General features: G+C 39.8%; 1 protein-coding gene across 2 annotated transcripts in view; it reads right to left on the reverse strand.

The window, feature by feature from the left end:
• DDX46 (DEAD-box helicase 46) overlaps positions 1-18,432 on the reverse strand; it is a 72,076-nt gene that overhangs the window by 15,978 nt on the left and 37,666 nt on the right. For both annotated transcript variants that reach the window (XM_036084303.2, XM_078067497.1), the window contains exons 16-17: positions 2,702-2,895; positions 291-428 (exon numbers count right to left, since the gene is read on the reverse strand). In XM_036084303.2, the coding sequence (XP_035940196.2) occupies positions 291-428; positions 2,702-2,895 (332 nt within the window). The remainder of the gene's footprint in view (positions 1-290; positions 429-2,701; positions 2,896-18,432) is intronic.

Here is an 18,432-nt window from a genome sequence, read left to right on the forward strand (position 1 = left end):
AATTTCATACTAAAAAACGTTAGTGTTCAGGAACTTAGGAGTAATTAAGTATTTTTCAAAGTAGTGCATACCAATGTAACAAAAACACTTCACCTAGCACATGAACAACAAAAAAAGAACTCTACATAATACTGGGTTGAAGCAAAAGAAAGGATTTTGTTTTCACTCCTTTTCCCCCCCTCTCTAAAGAGATAAAATAATCCTATCAAGGTTTACAAGTATTAAATATTCAAGATTTACAACACAATAATGAGCTGCATAAAAATAATGGGAGTTAAAAAAAAACTCACAGCTTTCTGCTGATCTTTGAAATCACTCCAAAGTTTCTCCAGATCAGGAGGCACCGCAGTTCCTGACAATTCAAGAGCTTTAATTATGTCACCGGCATAGCGAGCTTGATCTTCTGTGATAAAAGTATACGCATAACCCTAATGAATGATGAAAAAGTGGAACTATTAGGCACTAACAATAAGACTCTTACTCAGATCACAAGATAAAATCTGACCCACCTAATAAATCCTCTTAAGACTAACTTCATTACTGAAGAATTTAAAAAAACAGAAGAGTCCTACTAAATTCTTTAATGCTTCAAAGTGAAATATCTATGTTTAATATTTAAAAATAAGCAAAACCAGAAAATTTCTAATTTCTTCATGTATAAATAGAAATATATGATTTTAGATAAATGCACAAATGCATTGTCACATATATGGATTTTAATATAGCACCTTATCTTTCCCCCTTTTTTTTGCATTCCCTTCCTACACTACCTACTGCACCACTGTACCCCAACTAACTTATATTAACTTTCTAGGATTTAGCTTTCCATATAATTTTTCCCTTACATAGTTTTTTAAGACCAGTAAAAGATAAAAAAAGCAATTTATGGTGTGTGTGCATATATGTATATGTATGTGCATGTATACATGTATGTACAACTCTAACCTTTCTCTTGCCTGAACCAAAAAGCTCCTGGAGGGACACCTGGGTGGCTCAGTTGGTTAAGCGTCTGCCTTCAGCTCAAGTCACAATCCCAGGGTCCTGGGATCGAGTCCTGCATCAGGCTCCTTGCTCAGCGGGAAGCCTGCTTCTCCTTCTGCCTGCTGCTCCCCCTGCTTGTGCTCTCGCTCCCTCTGACAAATAAATTAAATCTTAAGGAAAACAAAAAGCTCCTGGAGACATGTGAAACCCTAGGCTTTAGAAAACCCCAGGGAGATGATGTAGCTGACTTCATCTTTTTATATACGTATATGTGTGTACACATGTATATATACACACATGTGTATACATACACAACATACACATATACCCAACATGCATACATATATACATACACATATACAAAAATTTTTTATATACAAAAATAAAGTTAACCTAAGGTTTCACATGTCTCCAGGAGCTTTCTGGTTCAAGCAAGAGAAAGGCTAAAGCTGGGAGTAGAGGAACAGTACACCACGATCAGAATGTCATCTCTACAACTACCCTGCCCCTACCAGAGAAATGTGACAAATTTTAAAACATGCCTTAATATAGTATTCCAGGTATATCTAACTACCACAATTGACCCGTGGCCTGCTTTTGTACTGCCCATGAACTCTTTAAGAATGGTAACACTTCTTTTTTAAGGTTTGTGTACACACACACACACAAACCCAAATGACAGAGACTGTATGTGGACCAAAAAGGCTACAATTTTTACTACATGCTCCTTTACACACTTTCCCAAATCCATAGAATAACTCAGGTTAAAATAATAAGAGCCATCACTACTTATTAGCTATGCAAGCTTGGGCATGGGCAACTAACTTAACTTCCATGTGCCTTAGCTTTTCTCATCTATTAACTGGGGTAATATTATTTACCTTAAAAGGAAACTGTGAGGATAAAGTGAGACTATGTATGTGAAAAGCACTGAAAACAGCGTCTGGAACTCAGTAAGTACTACATAAATATATCCTATTATTATTAATATTGCTTCACAATGTAGAAATGTCCAGGGTTGGAATATCAAATATATCATCATCAATGCTTCCAACAAGAGAATATTCTGCTACCTTCAAAAAGAATGACTTAGACTACATACTTACCAGACTACAGGTGAGTTTAAAAAGCAAGTAATATACATAGCATATGGAGTGGGACAGGGAAGTAATGAGAAAAAAGGGTGACAGTTTTGGGGAAGTATATTTATGATCCTACATTTTAAAAACAGTAATGAAAGGGGTGCCTGGGTGGCTCAGCTGGTTAAGCATCTGCCTCTGGCTCTAGGATAGAGGATCCCGGCTCAGCAGGGAGTCTGCTTCTCCCTCTCCCTCTGACCTTCCCCCCTGCTTGTGCTCTCTCTCTCAAATGAATAAAATAAATAAATTTTTAAAAATCTAAAAAATAGTAATGAAAGATCCCAAACTATATGCATGTATGTATATACACACACAGAAATTTTTAGGTAGGGTAAAATAAAAAACCCTAAAAGAGAACATAAACAATTAACACTATCTGCCTAAACACAATGGCTAGTTATCTGATAATTTTAATAATACTATTTATAGAAATGAATATCAACTAGTCCCCATACTCTGAGGATTGATCATTTTCAAAATGTCCCCGTAACTCCTATTATCTACTCCTTAAAATCCTTAAAAAAAAAAAAAAACCTATATTTTAAATATAATGGAAATCAACTTTAAAAAATTCTTTTTACTTTATTGCCTGCTCTTCCAGTCCGTCCTGCTCTGTGCACATAATCCTCATAATGGTTGGGGCAGCTGTAATTTACTACAAGAATCAGATGTTTTACATCTAGACCTCGGGCAGCAACAGAAGTAGCTACGAGAAGTTTGCAGGTCCCATTCTTAAAGTCATTTATGATGCTATCTCTGTCATATTGATCAATACCTGCAAGTAAATTAAAAAAAAGTTATAAAACCACACAATGCAATTAAATTTTTCATTTCCTCCGGCACAGAAATAAGCGCAGAGTAAAGAATAAATCCAACGTACATTGACCACACGTCCACCAACAATGGTATAAAAAATAAAACACTAAGGAAATTTAATGGCAAGACCAAAGGCTACTGCTATCAACTCATTTATGAATCTTCCAAATCTGCCCTTGTTTGGCACCCTTTCTTGCAGAAGCCCCACATCAGATTCATTGACCTATACCTGTTTAGGAAATAAAAGAAGAAAAAGCAGGTACATTCAGCCTACATTAACAGGATTCAGATCTTTCTCCTTCTCCTATGAGTTAATTAGAGCCTTGCTAATCATTTTTTTCCCAAGCAGCAGAAGCATCAATCACATGGGACACTGTTAGAAATGCAAAATCTCAGGTCCTACCCATAACTACTGAATCAGATTCTATATTTTAACAAGATCCTTAGGTGATTACACATTCCTATTAAAGTTTGAAATACAATGGTTAAAAAGTATACACCCAATTGGATATCTCTTAAATGTTACCCAAAGAGCCTCGAGATGACTGATAAAGGAGAATATAAAATGCTAAAATGTTCTAGTACAAGATACTCAGACCACAAACTGATTTTATGATGGAAAATTTCTAGTAATTACAAAATGGAATGGGGTAAATTCTCAAACCGTGAAATTCAATTCTGCAGCAGGACATATTCTAAGGCTTCACATATGATCTGAGTTTAAAATACAAAGAATAGGGGCGCCTGGGTGGCTCAGTCGTTAAGCGTCTGCCTTCGGCTCAGGTCATGATCCCAGGGTCCTGGGATCGAGCCCCGCATCGGGCTCCCTGCTCTGCGGGAAGCCTGCTTCTCCCTCTCCCACTCCCCCTGCTGTGTTCCTGCTCTCGCTATCTCTCTGTCAAATAAATAAATAAAATCTTTAAAAAAAAAATAAATAAAATAAAATAAAATAAAATACAAAGAATACTCAGTATCTAAGTATGTATCAATGTTAATTAATATTATTACCTAAAATTTAAATGTACTATTCAAAGACTGAATAAAAGAAAGTATTTGGGGGGCGCCTGGGTGGCTCAGTCGTTAAGCGTCTGCCTTCGGCTCAGGTCATGATCTCAGGGTCCTGGGATCGAGCCCCACATCGGGCTCCCTGCTCAGCGGGAAGCCTGCTTCCCCCTCTCCCACTCCCCCTGCTTGTGTTCCCTCTCTCACTGTGTCTGTCAAATAAATAAATAAAATCTTTAAAAAAAAAAAAAAAGAAAGTATTTGGATCTAATGTCAAAACAAGTGGAATCTAACATTGAACCCAAAAGTCTTGTAAAAAAATTAATGGAATCAGTATCAATATAAATTTAAAATCAAAAGGTACCAAAGCTTTTACTTTAGACTGACGTATCCTGACTACCTAACTCAATGGCACATACCTTATTCCATGAGCTAAGTGAAGTATATGGAATACCTGCCCAGCAGCAATTAACCCTCTTCCTTTTAAACATACCTCAAGTTTGTTCAAATATCCACGTAACACATAGTCATGTATATCAAACCAGAGATGAGCCTCATTCTCAGCTTTAGGAGGTGAATGAACCCCTCTCAAACGTTCTGTGCTAAGGCTGCCTTTCTAGTCTTAAAATCAATAAGGATTAAGGGGCGCCTGGGTGGCTCAGATGGTTAGGCATCTGCCTTCAGCTCAGGTCATGATCTCGGGGTCCTGGGATCGAGTCCTGCATCGGGCTCCTTGCTCAGCGGGGAGCCTGCTTTTCCCTCTGCCTGTCGCTCCCCCTGCTGTACTCTCCCCCTCTTCCTGGCAAATAAATAAATAAAATATTTTTTAAAATAAATAAATAAATAATAAGGATTAAATCCAGAGAGGTTGGGGCACCTGGGTGACTCAGTTGTTAAGCGTCTGCCTTCGGCTCAGATCATGGTCCTAAAATCCTAGGATTGAGCCCTGCATCAGGCTCCCTGCTCAGCGGGAAGCCTGCTTCTCCCTCTCCCACTCCCCCTGCTTGTGTTCCCTCTCTTGCTGTGTCTCTGTCAAATAAATAAAATCTTTAAAAAAAAAAAATCCAGAGAGGTTTACTTCACGTAAGTCATCTTTATCAATATTTAATGTATTGGAAACTAGAACTGGAGCACCTGGGTGGCTCAGTCAGTTAAGCGTCTGGCTTCAGCTCAGTTCATGATCTCAGGGTCCTGGGATCGAGCCCTGTGTCAGGCTCCACTCTCAGTGGGGAGTCTGCCTATCCCTCTCCCTCTGCCCCCCCTACCACTCATGCTCTCGGTCTCTCTTAAATAAATAAAATCTAAAAAAAAAGAAACCAGAACAGGGCACCTGGGTGGCTTAGTTGGTTAAGCAACTGCCTTCGGCTCAGGTCATGATCCTGGAGTCCCGGGATCGAGTCCCGCATCGGGCTCCCTGCTCAGCGGGGAGTCTGCTTCTCCCTCTGACCCTCCCCCCTCTCATGCTCTCTCTATCTCATTCTCTCTCTCTCAAATAAATAAATAAAATCTTTGAAAAAAAAAAAAAAGAAATCAGAACAGAGAAAAAATTTAAAGTACTTATTAACTTACTTAAAAATAAAAATAAAGCAATTACATATTACAACTGAAAATTTTTTGTGAAAAATAACCCTTCCAAAATAGTAAAATAATTTATTAAGATGCTTCACAACTTTGTAAATCTCTTTAGTGTCTGGCTTAGTAGAGGATAGTTGGCATGTCATATCTTTTGCATCCAATCTGGTGCAATATAACATGCCACAAAACCTTTAGAAAACTCCTCTATATACACTCCTAACAGAATGAAAGTGGAAAAGGCAAAGATCGTGGTGAGGTTATTACACAAATACTTGTGATCTCATGAACCCCTGAAATTCTCAGAGACCCTCAGGGGTCCCAGTACAATACTTTAAAAACCATTAGTCATTCGCCTTGCTTACAAATGATTTAGGCATAAGCATGTGATGCAGTTCTGATGAAAGAGATAAGAGAAGTACAGAAAAAGGGATTATGGGGGAAAATGTCCTTACAGAAAAAACACATTTCTGGGGTGCTTGGGTGGCTCAGTGGGTTAAGCGTCTGCCTTCGGCTCAAGTCATGATCTTGGGGTCCTGAGATCAAGTCCTGCACTGGGCTCCCTGCACAGCAGGGAGTCTGCTTGTCCCTCTACCCCTCCCCCCACTGGTGCTTGCTCTCCCTCTCTCCCAAATCAATAAATAACATCTGAAAAAAAAAAAGAAAAAGAAAAAACACACATTTCCCCCAGTGAAGGAAAGGCTATTTATTGGACCAACCCTCCTGCAGAAAACAAATATGAATTCTAACCAAAATGTTAAAAAAAAAAAAAAGAAAACTACTTGAAGGCACAAGACAGTGACTAAAAGCAAGCAAAAACTGGAATTTCTGACATATGGAATAATATAATGGCACTCCCTGAGTTTAAATGATTTTATGTATTTACTTTAAAGATCTTGCTTGGGGAAAGGCCCTGGGACGCCAAGGAGGGAAGTCAAACTTAAACAGAAAGGCTTACTGACAAGAAAAAGAAGAAAGAGTTCAGGACAAACTCAGGATCAGAAAAATAGGAGATAAATCCAAGAAAGAACAACAGAGTAGGCATGCTCCAATATGTGGCCGCTAAACTATGCATGCATGGGACAATCCAAGCAGCCTAGCTATAGCTAAAAGAAATGAACAGAGATTTCAGATGTTGCCCATTAAAAAAAGACGAGTTTCAAATAAGGGTTCAATCAAGTTATCGCCTTATTAAAACAAAACACTCTTAAAGAAAATATGAGAGAATTCAGACTGTATAATGTATCATTCAGAAAGTCCAGTACAGAAACCAAAACTACTGGACAAAAAAAATTTAAAATATATAAAACAAAATCAAAAGAAAAGACAATCAATAGAAACTGACTTCAGATGACCAAGATGTTATGATTAATAGTCAAAGATTTTAAAGCAACCGTCTTAACTATGGTCAAGGAAAAATTTTCAAATGTGCATAATGGATGGCCAGGAAATCTAATTAGAGAAATAAGAAAATATAAGAGAGCCAGTTGTAAATTCCAGAACTAAAAAATGCATTATCTGAATTTAAAAATTCACTGGATGGACTTAACAGCAGGTAAGAGATGGCAAAAAGGAAACCGTGAACTTCTTGAAGATAGAGTTAAGATATGACCCAATTATGGGTCGCCTGGGTGGCTCAGTCATTAAGCCTCTGCCTTCAGCTCAAGTCATGATCCCAGGGTCCTGGGATCAAGCCCCGCATCACTCCCTGCTCGGCGGGGAGCCTGATTCTCCCTCTCCCACTCCCCCTGATTGTGTTCCCTCTCTCGCTGTGGCTCTCTCTGTCAAATAAATAAATAAAATCTATTAAAAAAAAATGACCCAATCTTAATTAAGGAGGGGAGAAGAAGGTTGAAAACCCAAAGTGAACAAGGATCAAAGATATGTGAGACAGTATTAAAGGACTGAACATATCATAATTGAAGTCCCAAAAAGAGAAGAAAAATAGCGCAGGAAAAAAAACCTGAAAAAATAATAGTCAAGGTTTTCCCAAATGTATCACAAACTATATCCCAAGGAAATAAATTCACAGATTCTATAAGCTCAGTGAACCACGAGTAGACTAAATACAGTAAGTATATACACTTACCATATGACCCAGCAATCCCATTCCTGGTTATCTACCCTACAACAACGAAAACTGTTCACACAAAAATCTGCAGCTGAACATTCAATAGCAGCTCTATTCATATTTGAATATGAATAGTGGCTGCTGGGTGACCAATTCTTGATTTTGACTCAGGTCATGATCCTGCGGTCCTGGGATTGAGCCCCGTATCCAGTTCCACACTCAGCAAGGAGTCTGCTCCAGGATTCTCTCTCTCCGTCTCCTGCTGCCCCTCCCCTGCCCATGCTCGCTCTCTCTCTCTCTCTCTCAAATAAATAAGTAAATCTTTAAAAATATAAATAAATAAAATTTAAAAAAAAACAACTGGGAACACCCCAATTTCTTCAGCAAATGAAGAGATACACAAACAGTGGTACATCCACAATAAACAATGCTGGGTGATAAAAGAAATGAATAAATTCAGTGGGCCTCAAAGTCATTATGCTGAGTGAAAAAGCCAAGTGCATAATTTATGACCTATATTTACATATATTCTTATAAGAACACATCAGTGGTTGCCAGGCGTTATAAACAGAATTTTTTAAATTACTTTTTAGTTACCTTTAAAGGTACAGGACAAGGGAATTTTGGGGGGTGATGGAACCATTCCATATTCTGATTATGATGTATCCTGTGGGATGACTAAAGCGGCAATAAAACCGAGAAACAGCCCAGGTGTCAACAGAAATGAACTAAGCAAACTGGGGTAGATTTATATAAAAGAGCATTAACAACAAAAGCAAGAACTCAGAAACACATGCTGATTGAAAGATAACATGACACAAAAAGGTTCAGAAAATATGATTCCATTTATCTCAAATGCTAAATACAACTAATATATGTTGGGAAAAAATATACAAAATGGTTGCCTCTGGGGGTGAGAACAGGAATTAATAGAGGAAAAGTTCTAAGGTGTATCTGAATAGAGGTTTGGATTTCACAACTTATATACATTTTTTAAAACTCATCAAATGGCACGCTTAAGATACGTACATTTCACTACAGTTTACCGATAATTTATTAAAGAAAAAATGGGGGGGGGCACCTGGCTGGCGCAGTTGGTAGAGCATGATTCTTGATCTCAGGGTCATGAATTTGAGCCCTACATTGGGGGTAGAGTTTACTTAAAAAATAAAAAAATAAAATGAACTTGTGTTAACCATCTACATATTGAAGTGAAATGCACTGATGCTAAAACTTAAACTTACTTTCAAACTTATCAAAAAACTAAGAAACAGGGGCGCCTGGGTGGCTTAGTCAGTTAAATGTCTGCCTTCAGCTCAGGTCATGATCCCAGGGTCCTGGGATCCACCCCACATCTGCACTGGGCTTCCTGCTCAGTGGGGAGCCTGCTTTTCCCTCTCCCTCTGCCTGCAGCTCCGCCTATTTCTGCCCTCTCTCTCTCAGTCAAATAAATAAAATCTTAAAAAAAAAACAAAACACCTAAGAAACATGATGAGTGGGTAGAACAGATGGCTAAAGCTATGAAAGAGGAATACAAAAAAATGTTGGTTGTAGAATCTAATATTGGAATTCAAGGGTGTTCCTTATATAATTTTCTCAGATTTTTCTGTGTTTAAAAATTTTGGTTATAAAAATAAGGGGAAAAAAGACAGACATATGGAAAAGTCTTCTTCCTCTGCAAGTTGCCTGGATACAAAAGTGGTAATTAAAACTGCAGAAGCCTTTTGGAGTCATGAAGAAAGTTGGCTTAATAACTAAGTTAACACACTCAGAATGGCAGTACAGAAACTACAGTGACAGTGAGCCACTGAAGGAAACAATATGGAGTCTACTTCGCCATCAGATTTCATGTTTTGTAAAATAATAAAAATTTCTCATGCTTTAAGGCAGCTGAGCTAGTTTTGTTTTGTTTTGTTTTTTTCTTGAGAGAGTGAGTGAGCACAAGCGGGGGGGGGGGGGGGCAGAGGGAGAGAATCTTAAACAGGCTCCACACCCAGCGGACAGCCCTTGTGGGGCTCAACCTCACAATCCTGAGATCATGACCTGAGCTGAATCAAGAGTCAGACACATAGCCAAATGAGCTACCCAGGCGCCCCCTGAGTTTTTTCTGTTATTTGCAGAAAAAATAAAAAACTAACTGGTATTAATACTACAAGTCCAAGGCCTCAATGAAGCACTCTGCCCTATAAAAAAATGCCTCTGTTCTCATATATCATAATTACCCAGAAGTAGAAACCAGTGTGTTGCTCTAACTTCATCATTATTTACTCTATTAGACGCATTATGGGTTTCATTATTTTTTTAAGATTATTTTTTTAAAGATTTTATTTATTTGATAAAGAGAGACAGCAAGAGAGGGAACAAAAGCAGGGGGAGTAGGAGAGAGAAGCAGGCTTCCCACCCAGCAGAGAGCCCAATGGGGGGCTCAATCCCAGGACCCTGGGATCATGATCTGAGCTGAAGGCAGACGCTTAACAACTGAGCCACCCAGGCGCCCCCGATTTGAGACAGTGAGAGAGAGAACGAGCGGGGGGAGAGAGGCAGAGGAAGAGGAAGAGACAGAAGCAGACTCTACGCTAAGCAGGAAGCTCCCCTACCTCCGGCCTTCACTCCTCCCCTACTAGATCTGAAATCTTGAAGAACTACAGGTAGCTCTACAGAACACAAAGCATGCAGACCATCTCTGAGCTTCCTTCTCACTATGCATCACACTATGTATTAGGTATAAAATGCACATTAATTTCATGTGGAGATTAGGAATTTTGTGGTTATACCCTTTAATTCTTAAAAAACCCTAAATACGCCTGGGTGGCTCAGTCGTTAAGCATCTATCATCAGAGAGAATGAAATCCATCTGCAACAATGTGGACGAAACTAGAGGGTATTACGCTAAGCGAAATAAAAGCGAAATAAGTCAGTCAGAGAAAGACAAATACCATATGATCTTACTCATATGTGGAATTTAAGAAACAAAACAGAGGACCATAGGCGAAGGGAGGGAAAAATAAAACAAGACGAAATCAGAGGGGGAGGACAAACTATAAGAGATTTTTAATTATAAGAAACAAACTGAGGGTTACTGGAGGGGAGGGGAGTGGAGGGGATGGGGTACCTGGGTGATAGACATTAAGGAGGGCATGTGATGTAATGAGCACTGGGCATTATATAAGACTGATGAGTCACTGACTTTTTCCTCTAAAACTATTAATACATAATATGTTAATTGAATTAAAATTTTTTAAAAATCGCAGAAGACATCCACATGGTCGATAAACAACTGAAAAGATGCTCAACATCACTCATCAGGGAAATGAAAATCAAAACTACAGTAAGGGGCCCCTGGGTGGCTCAGTCATTAAGCTTCTGCCTTCGGCTCAGGTCATGATCCTAGGGTCCTGGGATCGAGCCCCACATTGGGCTCCCTGATCAGCGGGAAGCCTGCTTCTCCCTCTCCCACTCCCCCTGCTTGTGTTCCTTCTCTCGCTGTGTCTCTGTGTGTCAAATAAATAATAAATAAAATCTTGAAAAATAAAAAACAAACAAGCAAAAACTACAATGAGATATCACTTCACACCTGTCAGAAAGGCTAAAATCAACAACACAAGAAACAAGTGTTGGTAAGGATGTGGAGAAAAAGGAACCCTCAAGCACTGTTGGCAGACAGCATGGAGATTCCCCAAAAACTTAAAAACAGAACTACCCTAGAAGGCTAACAAGATGGTGGAGGAGTAGACCTAAATTTCATCTGGTCCCAGGAATTCAGCTAGTTATCAAACCATTCTGAACACCTATGAACTCAACAGGAGATCAAAGAAAAGAATAGCAGCAACTCTATGAACAGTAAAGCGACCACTTTCTGGAAGGTAGGATATGCGGAGGGAGCCTCCGTCAGCCGGCTACCAGCAAGTAATAGAGCAGCGGTGCACAAAATAGGAACTTTTAGAAGTCGGCTCCAGTGAGGGACGTCGCTCCAGTGGCTAAGCAGGGGGGTGGAACCCTCGCTGGGACAGTGTGGTCTCAGGACGCTCAGGGTCACAGGAAGACTGAGGATGCCTGAGTGTGGCAGAGCTCCCAGGTATCAGAGGGGGCAAAGCCGGCTGCAAACAGTGAGCCCACGAGTGGGCTCTCAGCTTGGGGTTGCCACGACCGTGATCCCCAGCACAGTCGGGCCACTGCTCTTTGAGCCGGGGCCCAACAAGCAACAGAACTGGGGAGATTCCCCTTCCTCCCGCAGAGAGAAGCAGCACGGGAGCATGCCGTAGGAATCTGCTGGGTTTGGAGACTCCAACTGGGGCCGTGTGATGCCCCAGGCCAGGAGAGCACAGAATGCAGCCAGAGACCAGGGAGACAGGAATGACTTCTTTACTCTAAGGTCGCACCAAGGAGTGGGGCCCCAAGAGAGACAGAAAGCGAGGGAACATAAGCAGGGGGAGTGTGAGAGGGAGAAGCAGGCTTCCCCCTGAGCAGAGAGCCTGATGCAGGGCTCGATCCCAGCACCCTGGGATCACGACCTAAGCCGAAGGCAGACGTTTAACTGAGCCACCTGGGCGCCCCTTCGCATCTTTGAAAGCTGTACAGAGAGCCTTCAGAGGAAACCTGAGCTGAGTACCTAGCCTGGCCCCTGGCAAGGGCGGTGCAATTCTGCCTGGGACAAAGACACTTGAGAATCACTGTAACAGGTCCCTCCCCCAGAAGATCAGCAAGAACATCCAGCCAAGACCAAGTTTACTGATCAATGAGAACTGCAAAACTCCAGCGCTAGGGATATACAGCACATAGAATTCATGGCTTTTCCCCCCATGATTCTTTAGTCTTTCAAAGTTAAGTTTTTAAATTTTCTTCATTTTTTTCTTTTTCTACTTCTTTTTTTTTTTTAATTTTTCTCCTTTCCTTTTTCAACGAACTTATCAATTCCTTTTTTAAATCTTTTTTAATTTTCATTTTTATAGTCATATTCCATCCCTTCACTGTATTTACCCTTATTTTTGGATATATATATATGTTTTTCTTTCTTTAAAATTTTGGGAGGTGGTTCCTTCTAAGAGACCAAAATACACCCAAAATCTAGTGTGTGGCTCTGTTCTATTCACCAGCCTGATCATTTTTTTTTTCCCTCTTCCCCCCAGTTTTGGGTCTCTTCTGATTTGTTTGGTGTATGTTTTTCTGGGGTCGTTTTTACCCTTTTAGCATCTCATTCTCTCATTCATCTATTCTTTTCTGGACAAAATGACAAAATGGAAAAACTCACCTCAAAAAAAAAGAACAAGGGGCAGTATCGACTGCCAGAGACCTAATCAACACGGACATTACTAAGATGTTGGAACTAGAGTTCAGAATGACAATTATAAAGATAGTAGCTGGGCTTTAAAAAAGCATAGAGGATATTAGAGAATCCCTTCCTGGAGAAATAAAATCTAACCAAGTCGTAATCAAAAAGGCTATTAATGAGGTGCAATAAAAAATGGAGGCTCTAACTGCTAGGATAAATGAGGCAGAAGAGAGAATCAGTGATATAGAACACCAAATGATGGAGAATAAAGAAGCTGAGAAAAAGAGAGATAAACAACTACTGGATCACAAGGGGAGAATTCAAGAGCTAAATGATACCATAAAGAGAAACAATATTAGAATAATTGGGATCCCAAAAGAATAGGAAAGAGAGAAACAGGCAGAAGGTATACTGAAGAAATTATAGCAGAGAACTTCCCTAATTTGGGGAAGGAAACAGGCATCAAAATCTAGGAGGCACAGAGAACCCCCCACAAAAATCAATAAAAATGGGTCAACACCCCAACATCTAATAGTAAAACTTACAAATATCAGAGACAAAGAGAAAATCCTGAAAGCAGCTCGGGACAAGAGGTCTGTAACTTACAACGGCAGAAACATTAGATTGACAGCAGACCTATCCACAGAGACCTGGCAAGCTAGAAAGGACTGGCATGACATATTCAGGGCACTAAACGAGAAAAATATGCAGCCAAGAATACAATATCCAGCTAGGCTGTCATTGAAAATAGAAGGAGAGATAAAAAGCTTCCAGGAGAAACAGAAAGTAAAAGAATTTGTGATCACCAACCAGCCCTACAAGAAATATTGAAAGGGGTCCTCTAAGCAAAGAGAGAGCCTAAAAGTAACACAGACCAGAAGGGAACACAGACAATATACAATAACAGTCACCTTATGGACAATACAATGGCACTGAGAAAGGACCCAAATAAATAAAATCATGAATGAAAGAGGAGAGATCACAACCAATACCAAAGAAATACAAATAATTATACGAACATATTATGAGCAAAACTATATGCCAGCAAATTAGACAATCTGGAAGAAATGGATGCATTCCTAGAGAAGTATCAACTACCTAAACTGACCTAGGAAGAAACAGAAAGGAAATTGAAGCAGTAATCAAAAATATCCCAATAAAACAAGAGCCCAGGGCCAGAAGGCTTCCCAGGGGAATTCTACCAAACATTTAAAGAAGAATTAATACCTATTCTTCTGAAACTGTTCAAAAAATAGAAATGGGGCGCCTGGGTGGCTCAGATGGTTAAGCGTCTGCCTTCGGCTCAGGTCATGATCTCAGGGTCCTGGGATCGAGTCCCGCATCGGGTTCCCTGCTCAGTGCAGAGCCTGCTTCTCCCTCTCCCTCTCCCTCTGCCACTCCTTCTGCTTGTGCTCTTCTGTCTATCTCTCTGTCAAATAAATAAATAAAATCTTTAAAAAAAAAAAAAAAACAAAAACAAAAACAAAAAATAGAAATGGAAGGAAAACTTCCAAACTCATTTTATGAGGCCAGCATTAATTACCTTGATATCAAAACCAGACAAAGACCTCATCAAAAAGGAGAACTACAGGGGTGCCTGGGTGGCTCAGTGGGTTAAGTGGCTGCCTTCAGCTCAGGTCATGATCCTGTGGTCCTGGGATCGAGCCCCACGTCTGGCTCCCTGCTTGGCGGAGAGCCTGCTTCTCCCTCTCCCTCTGTCTACTTGTGCTATCTCTGTCAAACAAATAAATAAAATCTTAAAAAAAAAAAAAAAAAAAAGGAGAACTACAGACCAATATCCCTGATGAACATGGATGCAAAAATTCTCACCAAAATACTAGCCAATAGGATCCAACAGTACATTAAAAGGATTATTCACCATGACCAAGGGGGATTTATTCCTGGTCTGCAAGGTTGGTTAAACATCTGCAAATCAATGTGATACACTACATTAATAAAAGAAAGAACAAGAACCATATGATAATCTCAATAGACGCAGAAAAAGCATTTGACAAAGTACAGCATCCTTTCTTGATTAAAACTCTCCACAGTGTCGGGATAGAGGGTATATACCTCAATATCATAAAAGCCATCTAAGAAAAACCCACAGCGAATATCATTCTCAATGCGGAAAAACTGAGAGCTTTCCCCCTAACGTCAGGAACATGGCAGGGATGTCCACTATCACCACTGCTGTTCATCATAGTACTAGAAGTCTTAGCCTCAGCAATCAGAGAACAAAAAGAAATAAAAGGCATCTGAATTGGCAAAGAAGAAGTCAAAATCTCACTCTTTGCCGATATGATACTTTATGTGGAAAACCCAAAAGACTCCACCCCAAAACTGCTAGAACTCATACAGGAATTCAGCAAAGTGGCCTGTAAAGAGCCCAGAAATGGACCCTCAACTCTATGGTCAACTAATCTTCGACAAAGCAGGAAAGAACGTCCAGTGGAAAAAAGACAGTCTCTTCAACAAATGGTGTTGGGAAAACTGGACAGCCACATGCAGAAGAATGAAACTGGACCATTTCCTTACACCACACACAAAAATAGACTCAAAATGAATGAAAGACTAAATGTGAGACAAGAATCCATCAAAATCCTTGAGAAGAACACAGGCAGCAACCTCTTCGGCCTCAGCCGCAGCAACTTCTTCCTAGACACATCGCCAAAGGCAAGGGAAGCAAGGGCAAAAATGAACTATTGGGACTTCATCAAGATAAAAAGCTTTTGCAAAGCAAAGGAAACAGTCAACAAAACCAAAAGACAACTGACAGAATGGGAGAAGAAATTTGCAAAAGACGTATCAGATAAAGGGCTAGTATCCAAAATCTTTTTTTTTTTAAAGATTTTATTTATTTATTTGACAGAGAGAGGGACAATGAAAGAGGGTACACAAGCAGGGGGAGTGGGAGAGGGAGAAGCAGGCTTCCTGCTGAGTAGGGAGCCTGATGCGGGGCTCAATCCCAGGACCCCAGGATCATGACCTGAGCCAAAGGCAGACACTTAACGACTGAACCGCCCAGGTGCCCCTAGTATACAAAATCTATAAAGACAACACCCAAAGAACAAATAATCCAATCAAGAAATGGGCAGAAGACATGAACAGACATTTCTGCAAAGAAGACATCCAAATGGGCGACACATGAAAAAGTACTCAACATCACTCGGCATCAGGGAAATACAAATCAAAATCTCAATGAGATACCACCTCACACCAGTCAGAATGGCTAAAATTAACAAGTCAGGAAAAGACAGATGTTGACGAGGATGCATAGGAAGGGGAACCCTCTTAGACTATTGGTAGGAATGCAAGCTGGTGCAGCCACTCTGGAAAACAGTATGGAGATTCCTCAAAAAGTTGAAATAGAGCTACCCTACGACCCAGCAATTGCACTACTGGGTATTTATCCCAAAGATACAAAAGTAGGGATCTGAAAGGGTACGTGCACCCCGATGTTTATAGCAGCAATGTCCACAATAGCCAAACTGTGGAAAAAGCCTAGATGTCCATTGACAGATGAATGGATAAAGAAGATGTAATACACACACACACACTGGAATATTATGCAGCCATCAAAAAAATGAAATCTTGCCATTTGGAACAATGTGGATGGAACTAGAGGGTATTATGCTAAGTGAAATAAGTCAATCAGAGAGAGACAATTATCATATGATTTCACTGATATGTGGAATTTGAGAAACAAGGCAGAGGATCATAGGTGAAGAGAGGAAAAAATGAAACAAGATGAAACCAAAGAGGGAGACAAACCATAAGAGACTCTTAATCTCAGGAAACAAACTGAGGGTTGCTGGAGTGGAGGGGGGTGGGAGGGATGGGGTGGCTGGGTGGTAGACATTAGGGAGGGTATGTGCTATGGTGAGCGCTGTGAATTGTTTAAGACTGATGAATCACAGACCTGTACCTCTGAAACAAATAATACATTATATGTTAATAAAAAAAAAAAAAAGAACTACCCTACAATCCAGTAATAGCACTACTAGGTATTTACCCAAAGAATACAAAAACACTAATTCAAAAGGACATGTGCACCCCTAGGTTTACAGCACTATTATTTAAAATAAGGAAGGAGCCCAAGTATCCATCAATAGATGAATGGATATCGATGTGGGGGTATATATATAGAATGGAATATTATTCAGCCATAAAAAGAATGATATCTTGCCATTTGCAACAACATGGATGAAGCCAGAAAGTATAATGCTAAATGAAATAACTCAGAGAAAGACAGATATGATACGATTCCACTCATACATGGAATTTAAGAAACAAAACAAATGAGCAAAGGAAAAAAAGAGAGACAGACATACCAAGAAATAGACTCTTATCTAGAGCACGAACTGAGGATTACCAGAGGAGAGGTGGGTGGGGGCTTGGGTGAAATAGGTGATGGGATTAAGAGGACACTTATGACAAGCACTGAGTGATGTATACAACTGTTAAATCACTATATTGTACAACTGAAAGTAATATAGCACTGTATGTTAACTATACTAGAATTAAAATACTTATTAAAAAAATAAGAAATTCTGATACATGATAAAACATCAATAAGTCTCAAAGACAATTACACTAAGTGAAAAAAAAAAGGCACAAAAAGACAAATACTGTATGATTCCACGTGTGTGAAATACCTAAAACAGGGAAATTAACAGATGGAAAAATTAGAATACAGGTTCCCAGGGGCTAAGGGGTGGGGATGGAGATGACGTTATTACTTAATAGGTAGAGAGTTTTTGTTTGGGATGAAAAAAACTTCTGGAAGTAGATAACAGTGATAATACACAGCATTGTGAATGCACTTAATGTCACTGATTTATACACTTAAAAATAGTTAAAACGGTAAATTTTATATAATGTATATTTTATCCCAATAACAAAAAAAGGAGAAAATATGAGGCATTTTCAAACATTAAAAGTTAACCAAATACACACCCTCAAAGTACCTAAAAGCCCTTTTAACTGCATCCACAATGACACGTGGTATGGTAGACTGTATTTTCCAAAGATGACAGCAAAAGCATGGCCTATTCTACATACTCTTCTGCATAGGGAATGACCCTCATATCAAGAATTGGGAGTCTACGCCTCCATCCCCTCTAATCTTAGCCAGTCCTGGGACTATTTTGACCTACAGTATATTGTGAAAATGAAAGTACCATCCTTAACCAGCCTTGTCAACTTTCGGTTCTTGCCTTCTAGCCAGGTATCCCACAGAGAGATCCGCAAAGGGAAGAGCCATCACCCCAGGCCAATAGCCTGAGTTCAGTGTCAACATGCCAGCCACCTAAGTTAAGGCAAGTTGGAAATGGATCCCCAGTCCCAACTAAGCCACCCCAGTAGACACAGCATGAAACAGAAACTAGACAGTATGTACTGAGCTCCACCCAAAGTGCACATTTATAAATAAATGACATTTGCCACTAAACTTTGGCATGGTTCATTACAAAGTCACAGACTGCCAGAACACTTAGTGACGATAATTCAAACTGTCTCTGTTCCATATGTTTAGTGTTCTAAGTCCCACATACATTTGACAATGGAGATGTTACATTAAA

Source organism: Halichoerus grypus, chromosome 2 (assembly GCF_964656455.1).
Source record: "Halichoerus grypus chromosome 2, mHalGry1.hap1.1, whole genome shotgun sequence".
NCBI lineage: Eukaryota > Metazoa > Chordata > Mammalia > Carnivora > Phocidae > Halichoerus > Halichoerus grypus.